At 39.9% G+C, this 15,855-nt stretch overlaps 2 protein-coding genes across 3 annotated transcripts; one reads left to right on the forward strand and one right to left on the reverse strand.

The window, feature by feature from the left end:
* Positions 1-2,011: 2,011 nt before the first annotated feature.
* LOC128438087 (ubiquitin-conjugating enzyme E2 G1) lies at positions 2,012-8,016 on the reverse strand. Of its 2 annotated transcripts, none has more exons than XR_008338284.1 (6): positions 7,823-8,002; positions 5,234-5,336; positions 5,021-5,118; positions 4,686-4,864; positions 4,471-4,600; positions 2,012-3,865 (listed from the first exon to the last, which is right to left on the reverse strand). XR_008338284.1 is itself a non-coding variant. In XM_053420465.1 (6 exons), exons 1-5 carry the CDS (start codon positions 7,863-7,865, stop codon positions 4,492-4,494), a joined length of 510 nt encoding a protein of 169 aa, XP_053276440.1. In that variant the 5' UTR covers positions 7,866-8,016; the 3' UTR covers positions 2,012-3,865; positions 4,471-4,491. The 2 variants fall into 2 exon arrangements, 1 of the variants encoding a protein (XP_053276440.1); XM_053420465.1 differs by having other exon boundaries at positions 4,471-4,578; positions 7,823-8,016.
* A 1,414-nt stretch (positions 8,017-9,430) lies between these two features.
* Positions 9,431-15,809, forward strand: anapc7 (anaphase promoting complex subunit 7). Its single transcript, XM_053420466.1, has 11 exons — positions 9,431-9,644; positions 10,393-10,579; positions 11,180-11,299; positions 11,644-11,755; positions 11,937-12,090; positions 12,189-12,331; positions 12,569-12,686; positions 12,774-12,970; positions 13,073-13,297; positions 13,404-13,554; positions 14,145-15,809. Exons 1-11 carry the CDS (start codon positions 9,544-9,546, stop codon positions 14,332-14,334), a joined length of 1,698 nt encoding a protein of 565 aa, XP_053276441.1. The 5' UTR covers positions 9,431-9,543; the 3' UTR covers positions 14,335-15,809.
* Positions 15,810-15,855: the final 46 nt, after the last annotated feature.

Consider the following 15,855-nt stretch of genomic DNA (forward strand, 5'->3'; position numbering starts at 1 on the left):
TGGCGTCTCATGTGCTCGGTACTGTACACATTAGCTATGCTGCAGAGGAGGCGTCTCTGTCCAGCTGTGAGGGCAGGGTGCTGAGACAAACACCAGAACTGATGTGATGGCACTGATCTTGTTGAACGCGAAGAATATCTCATTTAAACCAATTTATAGACATTGAACATGACAAGATGAAAACTGAGCATCTGTTCATGCGGTTACCTGTAAGAAGGGTGCAGACATCACAGATTCGGACATGTGTATTGTCTTCATGTGCTGACCGCCTGCAGGCACATGTGTGTGTGTTCCTCTGCACATCTCTCTACCCTGCTGACCTGGGGAACACTCCAGGCCTGGCAAAGGCAACAAGTCACAGACAACGCCTAATTTCGGACTATTTCGATTATCTGTAGTGTTACTGTGTTTAAGCAGCAGAGTTTAAACATAACACTACTGGAAAGGATTTCATTCCAACCATTATTATAGCATATATTATAGCATATATAACGAGATTATGGGTTTACTGGATTTCATCAGGTAAATGTATTGGTAAGAATAAACATGTTTCTGGGTGATACAACCACAACTCTGTTTCACTTATGTGAATTCACTACAAAAAAATTATTTATTTTTGTCTTTATAATTCTGAGGTATTTAAACTTAACCTAAGCATATTCATTTTATTCTGATTTATACTTCTACTCTGATACATGCAGATGAAAACACAATATACAAGTTTTTTGTTACTGTGCTTAAAACTTTATTAGATAGCATGATAAGAGTGACAGAAAATCAGAAAGTATTTATTGCCAAGTAGGTTTACAGCTACAAGGAATTTGCTCGGGTTATGTAATAATAATATATATATCTTTTTTTTTTTACAGGACTTTTTTTTAAAATATTGCTAAGTGCTTTACAAAGAAGAAACAAGACCAGACCGGTCGATCAAATGAGAACATATAGGAGAGAAGAGGATGTTGTTTAGTAAACAGCCTGGGTGGCTTCGGCTAATACCAGGGATCCGGTGCTCAGGTCAGGTTTGTCCATGTGTTGTGTTCCCTGTCATTCTGCCTTTTCATGCGCATTTATTCTACATCTGTAGTTTGTTAATACATTGTTTTATATTTCTCATCCAGATGTTAACATCAGCTCCTAGAATATGATCTCTTGTTAACAAATATGCTGTGTATTAAGTTCTTGAAGGTAGCTCCACCTCAAGTAGTTACTGCATTAAAATGCTGCTGATGTGTTTTTGATGTACCTCAAAGTAATACTCCTTTGTGTATATAATATCAACAGAGCCATTCTACACAAATGATACTTTAACTTTTGATGATTTGGGTCTTTTCGTGCAAAATGTTTTTCTTAAAAACGTAGTACTTTTAACTTTGATTAAAGTAAATTTCAGTTCACCATTTGAATACTTCCAGCACATTATAAGGGCATTAGACTGAGAATAAAAGGTTTGGATTAGTCATTAAAGAGAAAACAAACACCTGCAGTTGCTTTTATTCCACATTAGAATCATCCATTTAAAATTCAATAATCAAGACAGGTTTATTCTATTTACAGTTGGCATTTAAAACAGGGGTTTGACTCACCCTCCATGTTACTCTTGTTAGACTCTGCAGACCTAAAAATAAATATTTTCACCATTTGAAAGAAGAATAAATCTAAATCCGTTATGTTCATCCCATTAGTTCTCGTATTGTTGTCTTACCTCATTAAAATGTGACCACTTCCATTTTTTAACAAGCTTTCCTTTTTCAGGTGCTCGACAAACGACACCCGCTTCCTCATCGTCTAATACAATTACAATATTTTCTATGGATATATCAGAGAGCTCGCCCACACCGTGATCAGCTCAGCATGTCGCAGCCAGCAGAGCCCATTATTGTGAAATGAAGCCAGCCCTGACACAGGACACTGTTCCCAGGGCTCCAATTACAGAGCAGAGGTCTAATACACTTTAACCCAGAGCGTGTTCTCATCTAAAATGTAAAGCACAAACCATATTACAAGCCCCTCTGTTTACACACTTTATTGAGCATCATGTCCAATATACATTGCATTGACACAAAATGGAAAAAAGAAAAACCCAAAACAAATAGAATGGCGTATGGGTGGATTAACCTGGACACACCATTTTCAGAGCGTATTGCTTAATGACATTTCAAACGCACCGAATCTGTGCAAATACAGTGAACACCGGTCAGAGGAGGTCATGGTAGGTTAGAAAATTTAAAAAGGTAATGTCGACAGCAGTTATGTGATCATCAAGTCTACAGAAATCTACTAACTGTACACATGACACCCAGAGTGTACTAACAATGGTATACTATTCAAAACATATCCAACTCCTTCAAAACCTGATTGCATGCGCCAAAAGATGGTTAGCTGTTATTCAATGTCAGTCACATCATTCTAAATATGGATTTCATAATTCAAAGTAGATGTCATGATGGCTTAATAGTCAGCAACACCATCCATGAAAGTGAACAAGACTCCAACCGAACCCTACCGTTTATAGTCTTCAAAAATAATACCTATAGTGTTCATTCCCCATCACGAAACTAACTTATACTCTACTTAGTGGTGAGTTCTCTTTTTCAAGTCTCTATCAAGAATCCCAGCCCAAATTCAGCGATAAAGTATAAGGTGAAAACATCATCATCAGGTGTGCACCAATCAGAACTCAAGATGTTGAGTTACTCAGCAATCTACCCAATGTCCTCAGAGTCTAAACCCACGAGTCAATGGGACTCACACATCGTGTTTTAACGACACATCGATCGAGAGCTAAATGTGCCACAACAAAGAAGGAAAGAACAACTAGCCTAATATTCTACTATGGAGCCCCTAAATTCATGTTACCAAGAACCACCCAAAACCCCTTGTTAAATTAGTTCCTTGAAAAAAGGAAAAGCTCAGACGCCAGGTAACCAGTGGACATGAGGAATAATCACAGTTTAGGTAATTTTCACAGACTGGTTTTGGTTGTCCATGATTGATTGTAGCGTTGTGAACTCATTAGACTGAGTGGGGAATAATAAACATCTTCATTGATGATGATGGCCATGTGTTGAGGAAAAGAGTCATGAATATTCAATGATGGTTTTACTGATCGCTACAAATTGAGTTTGAGCAAAAGTCTGATACGGAGAAGTTGTCTGGAGCCTTCTGTTAGTGCACATCATCATGTTCGAAAACGGTATCACTCAGATCCCTTCCATGTGTTCATCCACAGCTGGCAATAACAGATAACAGCTGTTTAAGAGGATCATGCAGGCTTGAGAGTCAGACGTTCACCAACATAACAAAAAACTAACAGGCGGCTGTTCCTCAGAAAGAAAAGTTCCTTTTTAAGATATCAACCTGTCCCTCTGAACAACAAACAAACTGTGAGGAGGTGAAGCCAACAAAAGGCAATAGTGATTCAATGACAGTGTTGAAAACAAATAACACCAATGACGGAGATTAGCGGGCCGACGTTAATCTGGTGGAACAAGTGCAGCGGGAGGACGAGTGACGACCTAATGACAACGGGCTTTTGTTTGTTTTACACAATCTTGACCACTAAATTGCATAAGAAACCTGGTATAAAGTAGAAACTTTTCAGCAGCAGATAAAAAAGCAAGTTAATTTACAGTAGTGACATATCTTACATCATTAATTTTTTTCAAAATAAATAAAATTAAATATACAATTCCAGGTAGGAAATAGGTAAATTTTTGCTGGTAAGGTTCTCAAATTGGCTCGTCTTGCGGAAAATGACAACCGCTCAAAGTAACGCGGTTGGGGTCAACCAATTCCTTCGACTGGCAAAACAAGGGGTGCAAAAGCCTTTTGCTGAAATGTTCCCTCTGAAGGCATCCTTTAACTGAAAGAAATAAACAAAAAAAACATGTATTATTATTTCTTCCATAAGAAATGTTTCACACGAGTCTTAGGCTTCATCCATACTACTACGTTTTCTTTTGAAAATGGCGTCTTCAAACTAAAATGAGCAATGAGCGTTTATTCTCTCTATCAGTTTAAATTCCCATCCATACGAAAACAACTTTAAACATACATCTGCAGATTGTTCACATAAACGCTACATGTTAACACTTGTATAATGGTAAAATGCAGAATCTAACTGCACAGCAGCGGTTAGCAAAGAAAACAGGTGACGCAAGCAACAGACTATCCAAGTTGTGTTCTACACTGTTAGCAGAGGCTAATGCTGATTGGTTTCTTCCAGAAAGGAGTCATGTGATAGGAGCGTGATGAATCAGCAAGGGCTATGTCGTGACCATAAAGACCAAACCAGCAAGTGGTTCACCTAAATCATCGTTTCAAAATATCTCTGTTTATGCCCCTCCAGACTAAAACGCTGCACAGAGGATTTTCAAACCCAAACAGGGCCAGCAGTACAGTGGAGGAGGTTTCAAATGAATACGGAGTAGTATAGACGTTGCCTTAGCTGAGAGACTATTTACTTACCCTGGAATTTACAATTGATTCCTAATCAAACGCCATCTCTTGACTTTTTCTTACACAGCGAGCCACCTTCCTCTTAAATTCACCGTTAGGGTCCTCCCTCCACTCTTTCTGTGGGAGCGACATCAGACTCCTTTTACCAAAACATCGTCAACTGATTACAAGAATGAAGAAGAGATTTCTGTTGTCAGGGAAATGGAATCAGTAATGCAACTCACCGCCGCATCCACATTAGCTGGTGAATCACTGTTGGGGTCCGCCAGCATGGAGATAACACTAATCATGATTGTCTCTACTGTGTGGATGGGAAGCCAACGCTCCTCAGGCTTTTCATAACCAAACTTATCTTCGCCCGGCTCGTGCAGGATTGAGATGCAAACATCCCCATTCTTTGCAACTGTGGAGAATTAGAAGATAACTTTAACCACTGTTGTGACATTAAGATGGCCCTCACTAGAATTCAACACAATCAGGGTTACACCACTGAACCATCAACCAAAAGATCTGTAAAATGAAAAGGATGTCCATGAAAGAGCAAGCAGAGTGTGTTTACCATTCGGGTGCCAGAGTTCAGTGATAAACTTCATCTTTGGAGGCCGTAGAGGATAATCATAAGGGAAGGTTAGGTATGCTTTGAAAAACCCTCCTTCACTGCAATACAGACAAAGAACAGAACAAAGACAAATGAGAGATGATGAAGTTATATAACATGCATTTAAATATCTCAAACCTAAGATATTATTATCCAAATTATGTTTGCACTTACAAAAGGGTATCTTGTGGACCAATGATCACAACCTCCCATTTGTATATGTCATCATCGTCTATGAGACCAGCTGAAAAGCCCTCCACGGGGTTCTTGTTGAGCTCTGGGAGAAGAGGAAATACAGTATTTACATGCAGTCGTCCATGAGCTGTAGTCTGCTTACATGTCTGACCTAGTACACAGTTACGTAGAGTTGACCGGGTCCATTACATCCAGTGTTGCTTCTTGTTAGGTTGGAAATCTTAAAGCTCAGGGGAGCACTGAGTCATCCCTTAGTTATGCTGCTATAAATCGAGGAACTCCCATGATGCACTGGGCACATCTCTCCCCAATGTATTTAAATCAGACTACTGCATGTCGTTAACTTGGTGTTTTCTCTCCCATGTAGCTTTTTCCTTCGGTCCTCATTCTGCAGGTATCTCTGCCTGCAGAGATGCACCATCTGCATGTGACCCCCCCCCCGTCTATTACTATAGTTGTTTATAGGTGCTGCTGTCATTGCTGTTTTAAGTATCAATAACAGTATTACATACAGTATCACTACTATCATTATAGCAGCCAGTCTGACGGTGCAATAGAACAGTTACACAACCGTTGCTGGTGTCTCTCTTTTTGTCTCACCCCCACATTTTTCTCCTCTAATTCCCCCCCCCCCCCCCCCCCACACACACACACACACACACAATCTGTTTATTTCCCTCTCCACTGTGCCAAGTGTTTGCTCGTCATGGGAACGGTTGGGTTGCTTTATGATGTTGTGAGATCTCCACCTTAACATGCATCTGTCTTCAGATACATTCGAAACAAAACTGTCAACATCATCTATCAGACCTCAACTTCAACTCAATATAAAAGTCCACTTCCTGATGCTACATGAAATGTTGAGTTAGCATTTACAAATAAGTGATAGAAAACTACATTGGTGGTAAAGGCTGTATTACCACCCCCTGATATGGGATTAGACTGTTAGCATTAATCCTTCATATGTAAAATGGGTGCCATAAAACAATTTGCTGTGTTGACTAATTGTTTAACCAGTAATACCAGACATACAATAGATCCGTCTATGAGAAGAGTTTAATCACCCATTTTAACGGAAATATTCAGTTTCAGTGTTTAGTATCATTTCATAATGTTTAATCAAGTGACAGAAACACACCTTTTCATGTCTCTTCATTAATGAATGTTTAAAACAAAGAATTACCCTATTAAAAAGGAGATTAGGTTATACTGTCACATTATTCCAAGTTCATTCAGTGAGTATAAAGATTGGCAAATGTTCACGGCATCAACGCGTGGTTTCCAAAAGTTATAATTACTGTTGGAGTGAATCACCCACTTGAAGAGCTTAATCAATTCAACCAATGTAAAACCAGTGATTCATTCTTTCCACACACTGAGAAGCCAAAATCTGCATATTGTACAATCAGTGTGACATGTTCAATGTGTCATAGAAGAGCGGGTCTCGGCCTGTGGAGCCCTGGCTGCAGTGGTGGAGAGCTGCTGTCATTTCAGCACCACAGGAAACCCCTCAGAAGTCAGGCGGTGTCAAGCCTCAGTAAATTATAAACAGAAGGTCAAACTTGATCAATACAGGCCTGTTTGGCTACTGTGTTCAAATGGCAAATTAAAAGACTTGCATAACATCAATATTGGGAACAGACTATTCACCTGAACTGCTGATCGTCATAATATTGGTTAGATATATTTGACTACTTGTTCCTTTAATAGCTATAAACAGAAGATTCCCCCCCTTACGAGTGTGTTGTGTCAAAAACGTACTTATTTACGAATTTAACAATATCTGTCACCAACTATAAGGTGGTGTAAATATCTGATATTAATAGAAAAAAAACACCACATGAAAGAGGAGAGAGAGAGAGCCAGACACTGATCTGTACCGTCAGCCGGACACAGACCAATCATCAGAGGTGTGGGTGTCTCAGTGTCTGTCATTAATAAGAAAACACACCACTGTCACCAACCCTACAAATAACACTGAGGCTGGTTCTCTAAAGCAGCTCAATAACAAACATACGAGTTTGATGGTTGAAGGCTTTAACACACTCAGAGATGCGCATCCATCATAAAAGACGCGAAAACGAACCAGTGTTGGTCATCATCGTCTTTATTAAGTTTGTAATTTTAATAAATTGCTACACGTTAGTATCTGAATCCGTGTACGGGAGGTTGAACAAATAGCTTTCATTAGCAAAGCTGAAGTGATCCGAGCAGATGAGTCCCTGGACTGATTATTCCTTTGTTCCGTCAGCTAACTAATGTCGAACTTGCTAGCCTGTTAGCAGGGCTGGCGGTGCGATCCGTTTGGTTGTCAAATATAATGTTGTTGAGGACGTGTTTTTGTTGAGGGTGTGTTTATTTCCACTGCAGGTGAGCCAACCACCGCAGCTGGAGCCCACACGGTGCTGCGGTGATGAAGGAGCCCATTGTGCTGCCTGGTTAGCTTCCTGAGCTCACTCCTATGGCGTAAACATAGCTTCGCGTGGCTAATATAACAAGCTAACGCTAGCGGCTAGGGCAGATTGCCTTTATGTGGACAATGTCGCGTTCCACTTGTGTTGGTGTTACCTGCCAGTTGTTTTCGAAGAAGTAGTGCTGATTGTTCGGTCATGGTACGAGGACGTGGATGGAAAACACTTCGCGACGAATACTTTCCGAGGAGAACACAGAGGTGAAGCTGAGTCCGACCGAGATGTTGCTGCTGCTGCTGAGTTCCCTGTGTTTTGACACAAGGTTCAGCTGCTGCCTTGAGCTGTGCGCATGTGCGTCTGCAGTGCGTGCTTTTGTGTCAGCGTGTGTTTGTGTGTTCGTGTCATCGGGGACACGCAGTGCTGTACTGTGTGTCTCAGTTTCTCAGTAAAGGGATCCCCTGACATCAGTGCGTTGTGGTCGTATTGCAGCTTATTGTGATTTGTTTTGTTCAGAGGTCTGACTTTATTTCATCTATTACATTTTTACCCGATGCCTGTCTTATCACCTCATGCAGGAGATGTGAAACTACTCATATAGGAGTTTTTTAAATGGTGAAAAAGTTAGAAATCGATTTTTGTTATTTCACAATTTATTTTCTTAACACACCCAGTGATGCCATTATAGGGCAACGGATTTTAGCTGGCACCTGTTTTAATTATGTTTGATATAAGGTTACACTTGATTTATAGAGTATTTTTCCAAAAACACGTCAACAAAGTGCTTCAAAGGCATAAAAACTGAAAACTTGTGCATTACAGATTTAAACAAGTTAATGTAAGACGATGGTTAAAATCAAGCAGTAACACAAACAAATGGCTGGTTTAAAAGCATTCTAATAATAAAAACAAATAAAGGAATCAAACAAACAGGTTAAAGGTTAAAGGCCACTTAATTAAAATGCTATTTTAAAAGAGTTTTTAACAAGGACACTGAGGTGGCTTGTCGACAGAAGAATCAATGAATTATGGAATAAAAAAAAATTGATATCTTTAAGGACCATAACTAAATATTACTACAACAATTATGTTACCATTTTTTAATGTATAGCCCCACGTATCGTATATAGCTAAGCACATTCTTATATTTTTCAGTACATTATATTTGCATATTAAAATAAGTTTAATAATGAATATTTTTGATCGATTTGATGCCAATTGAGTCATCTTAAAAACAGGCATGAATTTAAAAGGGCCCCGTTGTTTCTCACTGTTTTTGCATTTGCTAATGAATAAATGTATAAATAACCATATATCCATATATCAGTGTAAACCTAGTAAAAGAAAATGAGAATCCAATTGTAATTTTTTAAATAAGTAAATAAATATATATTTATAATCATAATACCGTGAAGACGTTGTTTAAAACATATATTTCGTGTTGGAAATATTCTTCAAATGTCTCCTATTTATATAATAATTATAGTTTCATAAATAAAAAATATTGCTGCAGCAAAAAAGAAGATGCGTTCAAAGCTATAGGATATTTCGCCATAAGCCGATCAATCATGACGCAAATAAGAAAGTTTTACATTCATATCTCAAATACAAATGTTCATACATTGTTTATAAAATATAAATTGAGCCAATTAATTACTAGATTTCTCCTTGAGAGTTAAACATTCTTCAAATATGTCGCATTTACGAGCGTCGTGACAATAGTACGAGCTTGTAAGGTGTTCCTGAAGGCAGCAGTATCCGGAAGGAAGCTCGTTGGGCGCCATATTTAATACAACAGAAGCTAGTTAGCGTTAGCTGTTTACAAGTCCAAACTTTTGCCCCGAGACAGAAACCTAAAGCACGGCCTGAGTTCACCCGAAGATGAATGTAATAGATCATGTGCGGGACATGGCGGCCGCCGGCCTCCACTCCAATGTCCGGATACTGAGCAGTTTGTTGCTGACGATGAGTAATAACAATCCGTAAGTCATGTCAGAGCGGGCTCCGTCTATTTCCCGAAGAGTGCTTTCTTTCACCAACATGTTATGTTGTTAGCCTGTGATAGCCCCTTAAGCTAACCAGTCAAATACAATTGACTGTAATAAATGTTACTGTAAAGCAAAAACAGACGCTAGCGAGATGCTAGTCCGTGTATCTACGTTATAGGGATGTTTATTATTGTTTGGGCGTACACTGTGCGTTCTTATCCAGGGTATAGTCATATGTCAAATCCCTCACAGTTGCTATTTTACAGCTAGCTTGAAATAACAGATTTCTACCGATCGTCTTATATGTCACCTTGTATCTCATTAAGGAAAACTACGTATTGTCAAAGCAAATTTGCTTTGATTACAATCCCGGTGGTCCGGTGAATTAAAGCCAGTGGCTCTGCAGCTGTTCATGCTGTGCTACTGATGCTCAACATCAGTTGCAGCTCGTAAGAAACAGCAGCAGTAGGATGCCCCTTGTCTGTAGTGGCTACATCTTTGTGTTTAGGATCAATAGACACTGTGTCTGCTGCTGTTTAGCTTTTCTTATTGAGGATGTTGTTTATGAATTGGTTGTCTGTGTGCAATATCTTCATTGTCAGTATTTTTCTTCTATATCTTTCCGTTACCCAACAATCATAGGATTTCTGACACGTTGTGTTAACGAGTGTCAGACCATTTATTGTGCTGCATCTTTTTCCGAGTTTTCTTACTTTATTATTGTGTGTTTTTTTGATTCAAGGGAGGTGTTCTCTCCGGCCCAGAAGTATCAGCTGTTGGTTTACCACGCTGATTCCATCTTCCATGACAAGGAATATCGTAATGCTGCCTGCAAATACAGTATGGCCCTGCAGCAGAAGAAGGTGCTCAGCAAAACCTCTAAAGTCCGCACTTCTACTGGTGGAGCAGCAGCTAACCTGCAGGCACAGGTGTGTTTTACATCATCATGCATCAGTGTGTGGTTTCAGATTATACAACGTGTGCAGGATCCCACAAATTGCTGAAATCTTTGTTGTTGCCCCAAATCTCTGTCAGACATTCTCCTCTGTATTAATACTTCAAACATTAATACACCTCCATTTATATAATTTTGAAATAAATGTTAAACACACGCATCTATTGCACTTCTGTGCATCCTAGGAGTTGGATCCTTCTCTTGTGATTCTCGCACAGGTTATGTGTCTTTTCAAATATGATTGAATGATTGTTTTGATGATCACACATCCTGGCCATTGTAGGACTCTTGGATATCCTGGATGTGGAACACTTGTGTCTACAATGTTGATATAGACACAAGAAAATTTAGATTTAATATTTTTAATAGAGACAAGATGCATTAGCTCTGCCCATCTTTGCAGTCTGAAGAAGACATTTTCTTCTCATTTTTGTTAAGTGTCTTTTCTGCTGCAAGTCTGTGTCAACTCCCAGACACCTTGTTATTCCACTCTTGACAAAAATCCACACCAGTTTGTCACCTGGCATGAATCATAACAGAACAATATAAGTATCATCGGAATGTTGTCTTTCAGAGTTTGCCGTCAGAAATTGAGGTGAAGTACAAGATAGCTGAATGTTACACCATCTTGAAGCTGGACAAAGATGCTATTGCAGTGCTTGATGGAATTCCATCCAGACAGAGGACTCCAAAGGTAGGCTGCTACTCCAACCGTTACTGTACCTTTTTAAACAAAAGACCACTCAGAGAAATTATGTGTGGCAACGTTTTATCTCATGTGAGACCTCGTGATGCATTGCTGTACACAAAGTACACAAATACATGCAATGAAGTGTGAAGGAACCTACACACTCTGGGGTTAAAATAATAGGTAGTTATAATTCTTACTGTAAAATAACTTGCCAGTTGGTTTTATTTTGATACTGCAGTGGTCTAAACTGCTTTAATTTTGTTTTTCAAATAAAAAGAAATCACCGAAGTAGATGTATTTTTTTATTGTCTAGTGATTAAATGAATGTCATTACTCTCTCATCTTAGATCAACATGATGTTGGCTAACCTGTATAGGAAAGCTGGCCAGGAGCGTTCTGCTGTGACAAGCTACAAAGAGGTTCTGAGACAATGTCCACTCGCCCTGGATGGAATCATAGGTACCCATGCTCACACTCGCACAGACATCTAACAAATATCATTTAACCTGCTGAGACACAAGTCTGTATGTTGTCTTTTCACATCAAATTAAATGGGTCCTACGTGCATCATAAGTCTGGACCGTTTGATGAATCTGTTGATTTAAATAGCTGAAAATCAAATTTAATGTTCCCCTGTTAGGTCTTCTCTCTCTGTCGGTCAAAGGAGCTGAAGTTGCGTCCTTGACTATGGATGTGATCCAGAGTATCCCCAACCTGGACTGGCTCTCTGTTTGGATTAAAGCGTATGCCTTCATACACTCAGGGGACAATCAAAGAGCCATCAACACCATTTGGTGAGCAGACTATTATTTCTCATACCAAGTGACTTAATGTGCCTATTAATGCCACAGTCTTTTTATTTGACGTATGACTCTATCTCTCCCCCATCCAGCTCTCTGGAGAAGAAGTCTCTCCTGCGGGACAACGTGGACCTCCTGGTGAGCCTGGCAGATGTCTACTTTAGGGCAGGGGACACCAAAAATGCCATCCTCAAATTCGAACAAGCTCAGATGCTGGACCCGTACCTAATCAAAGGTGTGCCGCAGGACGAGAGAAGATTTTATTGATTGATTAATAGACCGAGTCTATATCACAAACTGTAGAAGTGTGTTTACTAGTTAAATTCTTATTTTATCTTTATGTTTTGACTGACAGTCAATATTCACACTCTGGGCTTTAGTTGCTTGCGGACAATTGGCCCGGAGTGATAAATGGACAAACGGGACTTGTATTGTCTAGGTAACAGATGTTAACTGCTGTGTGCCCTTGCAGGAATGGATGTTTATGGCTACCTGATGGCACGTGAGGGACACCTGGAGGATGTCGAGGTGCTGGGAGGACGATTATTTAATATTTCAGACCAGCATGCTGAACCGTGGGTGATCTCTGGGTGAGTCTCTCATCGAACAGCTTTAATAATCAAACTCTGATTCGTGAAATATTATTCCCCTGCTAAATTAGTATCTTGTTTGTTCAGTTGTCACAGCTTTTACAGCAAGCGGTACTCCAGAGCCCTCTACCTGGGAGCCAAGGCCATTCAGCTGAACAGCAACAGTGTCCAGGCTCTCCTCCTGAAGGGGGCAGCACTGAGAAACATGGGCCGTGTTCAAGAAGCCATCATCCATTTTAGAGAGGCAATGCGTTTGGCACCATGCCGACTGGACTGCTATGAAGGTATATTTGTAAAAAAATAAATTTACAGTCCAAATGTGGTGTCTGTCTCTTCAATTGTAGCACATTTCTCTGCTTGTATTGACCTTACTGTCCCCTTTCAAGGCTTGATTGACTGTTACTTGGCATCCAATGGGATTCGAGAGGCGATGGGAATGGCTAATAACATCTATAAGACTCTTGGTGCCAATGCACAGACTCTGACCATCCTCGCCACAGTGTGCCTGGAAGATCCTGTGACTCAGGAGAAAGCCAAAACCCTGCTCGACAAAGCACTGGCCCAGAGACCCGACTACACCAAGGCTGTGGTCAAAAAGGCAGAACTGCTGAGTACGTACTAACGTCAGACTGAAATCCTATCGGCCTGTTGCATTCATTGTTATTATTATTATTATCGTTGTTATTATTCTGTTAAGACTTTTCTTTTATTGTGAAGGTCGGGAACAGAAATATGAAGAGGGGATCGCTCTCCTCCGGAATGCCCTGGCCAATCAGAGTGATTGTGTCCTGCACAGAATGCTGGGAGATTTTCTTTTAGCCGTCAATGATTACCAAGAAGCCATGGATCAGTACAGCATAGCATTAAGGTAATGATTGATTGATTTTCTTTTTATTTTATTTCTAATTACCTCAGATTCTCCCTAGGAGTAAATATTGCTCTAAATGTACATTTTCAGCCACTTCGTGATGGTGAAATCAAAGTACAAGATCAGGAATTTTTAAAGGACATAGTATCTAACAATACTTTAGTAAAATGCCTCAAGTCAATTGGACCTGTTACATATTGTAGTTAGTTACATTATCCAAAAAGTTTGCTTTAATGTTCACATCCGTTATTCAAGGTAACAGGACATTTCAATTTGGTCGCCTTCTGGTTTAACTTCTGCGGCAAATGACAAACAATGAAGAAAAAACACTGCTAGCCAGTCTCTTGTTTTTTCTTTTCACTGTTTACGATTATTCATTGCTGTTTGCTTTGTTATGTGAATATCACTTCAATACATCACCTAGGTATCAGGTAGAATTTCATTAGAATGGTAGTAAAGACAACAACTGCCATGATCCCCTGCTGTTTAACGACATTATCAACTTAAGTCTTATTTATATTGTTCTGATTGAGAGACCCCCAGCCGCAGAAGTTTTACATTTTGTGTGTTTTTATCTTTTTCTTCCTAAGCCTGGATCCCAACGACCAGAAGTCTTTAGAAGGCATGCAGAAGATGGAGAAAGAGGAGAGTCCAGCAGACGCCACGGTGGAGCTGGACGGTGACGACATGGAGGGCAGCGGAGAGGACGGGGACCTGGAGGGCAGTGACAGTGAAGCAGCCCAGTGGGCTGATCAGGAACAGTGGTTTGGAATGCAGTGACCCCGGAGCACTGAGGCATGCTGGGTCAGTACCACCTTCTAACAAGCTGCAGCCTGTGGAGAGCCCTTAGCCATCAGGGGCGTCAAACAGAACAGAGGGTGGGGGGGGTCGTACTGCTTTGCACTCCTCACATGACCACAGAGGGATTAACACCAAGTGACTGACGTTGCCAACTTTAGAGATGATGAAACTCTGACTTGTGTCCATGTTTGCAGTGCAGCTACAGGAAGCACTTAAGTGCTCTTTATGGAAATGTACCTTAGTGCAGAACTCCAGCCATTTTTGAACCTGATGTTGTTTTTCCATCTTAACGACAGTTTTACTAGTGGAGTTGATCAAGGCTTGTTTCAGGACAGTCCTACAGCACCAGCAGACACAGGGTATATCCACACTACTGCCTTTTCATTTGAAAATGCATTACCTCTGCTAGAGATACACCTGGTGTTAACACTACTCCAGAACTTTAGAACTGTTAAATCGGATTTGGAAACGTTGCAGTGTAGACCACATGGATCATCAGTTACAAGTGTTGCTGTCCCTGTTGTCTCTGTTGTGCAGTTAAATTCTGCATTTTACAATGATACAGCTGTTTACATGTGTAGGAGATGAGCTGATACTCCAGCAATCTGCAAATAACAACTACATGCTTCCTGTGTACACTGGCACGAGCAAAACTTCCTGTTTACACAGGCACGCGCTTGCCCAGTGTCCCCATGTGATGAGCGTTTTCAGGCTTGTTTACATGGATGGGGTTAAAAACTGGTATGGAGCCAAACGCTTGTGTTGACAGAGTCGTTTTAGTTTGAAAATACTGTTTTCTAACAAAAACATAGTAGTATGGATGTAGTCTCAACATAGAACAATGTGACATTTAAAAAACTGATGCTACTCTTCTTCAACTTGTTTTTGTTTCATCTTTGCTGCCTGGAAACAGTATCACTGTTCAAGGTAATGCAACTTAAGTATCAGTGGTTAAAAAAAACAAAAAACTGCTTTGGGTTCTTTTGAGCCTGGGATCAGCAGAGGATCTGGGAAATGACCAACCCTGAAGCAGGTGTTGGAATCAAGTGATGTGATTAGGGCAAAAATGGCTGGAGTTATTCATGATGTTTAACAGCGGGAACTGTTGCAAGATTTTTAATTTGTGTGTTTCTTGAGCCTCACAGACTGACGTGTGCCACATATCTATATCACAGTAAAGGTTGTGTGTCGGTACTATGTCAACGTCAAACACGTGTGTTAAAGTGACAATGTACCATTCTCCTGCTGCCCTTTATAAATCGCATCATTTTTATTCTGTCACATTTAAGGTTGTGTAATGTAATATCTGTACTTTGTGTTTTTTGTCTGCCTTTCTGTATCAAAAGAACTCAATGATACTCATTCTTAAGTTGCAAAGTGTAAACCATTTCAATTGAATGTTAATAGTATTTTGTACATATTTTTAAAATGTATAATAAAATTATTGAACTCAATTAACAAACGCGTCGTATGGTGATACCAGACTTAATACTGTTAAAT

Source organism: Pleuronectes platessa, chromosome 4 (genome assembly GCF_947347685.1).
Source record: "Pleuronectes platessa chromosome 4, fPlePla1.1, whole genome shotgun sequence".
Lineage (NCBI taxonomy): Eukaryota > Metazoa > Chordata > Actinopteri > Pleuronectiformes > Pleuronectidae > Pleuronectes > Pleuronectes platessa.

Coding starts and splice junctions, on each gene's coding strand:
- anapc7 (XM_053420466.1), top strand. CDS start 9,544: ATGAATGTAATAGATCATGTGCGGGACATGGCGGCCGCCGGCCTCCAC. Junction 9,645..10,392: donor ACGATGAGTAATAACAATCC/GTAAGTCATGTC, acceptor TTTTGATTCAAG/GGAGGTGTTCTCTCCGGCCC. Junction 12,091..12,188: donor AGAGCCATCAACACCATTTG/GTGAGCAGACTA, acceptor TCCCCCATCCAG/CTCTCTGGAGAAGAAGTCTC.
- LOC128438087 (XM_053420465.1), bottom strand. CDS start 7,865: ATGACCGAACAATCAGCACTACTTCTTCGAAAACAACTGGCAG. Junction 5,119..5,233: donor GGTCCACAAGATACCCTTTT/GTAAGTGCAAAC, acceptor TCTGTATTGCAG/TGAAGGAGGGTTTTTCAAAG. Junction 4,579..4,685: donor CAGCTAATGTGGATGCGGCG/GTGAGTTGCATT, acceptor TCGCTCCCACAG/AAAGAGTGGAGGGAGGACCC.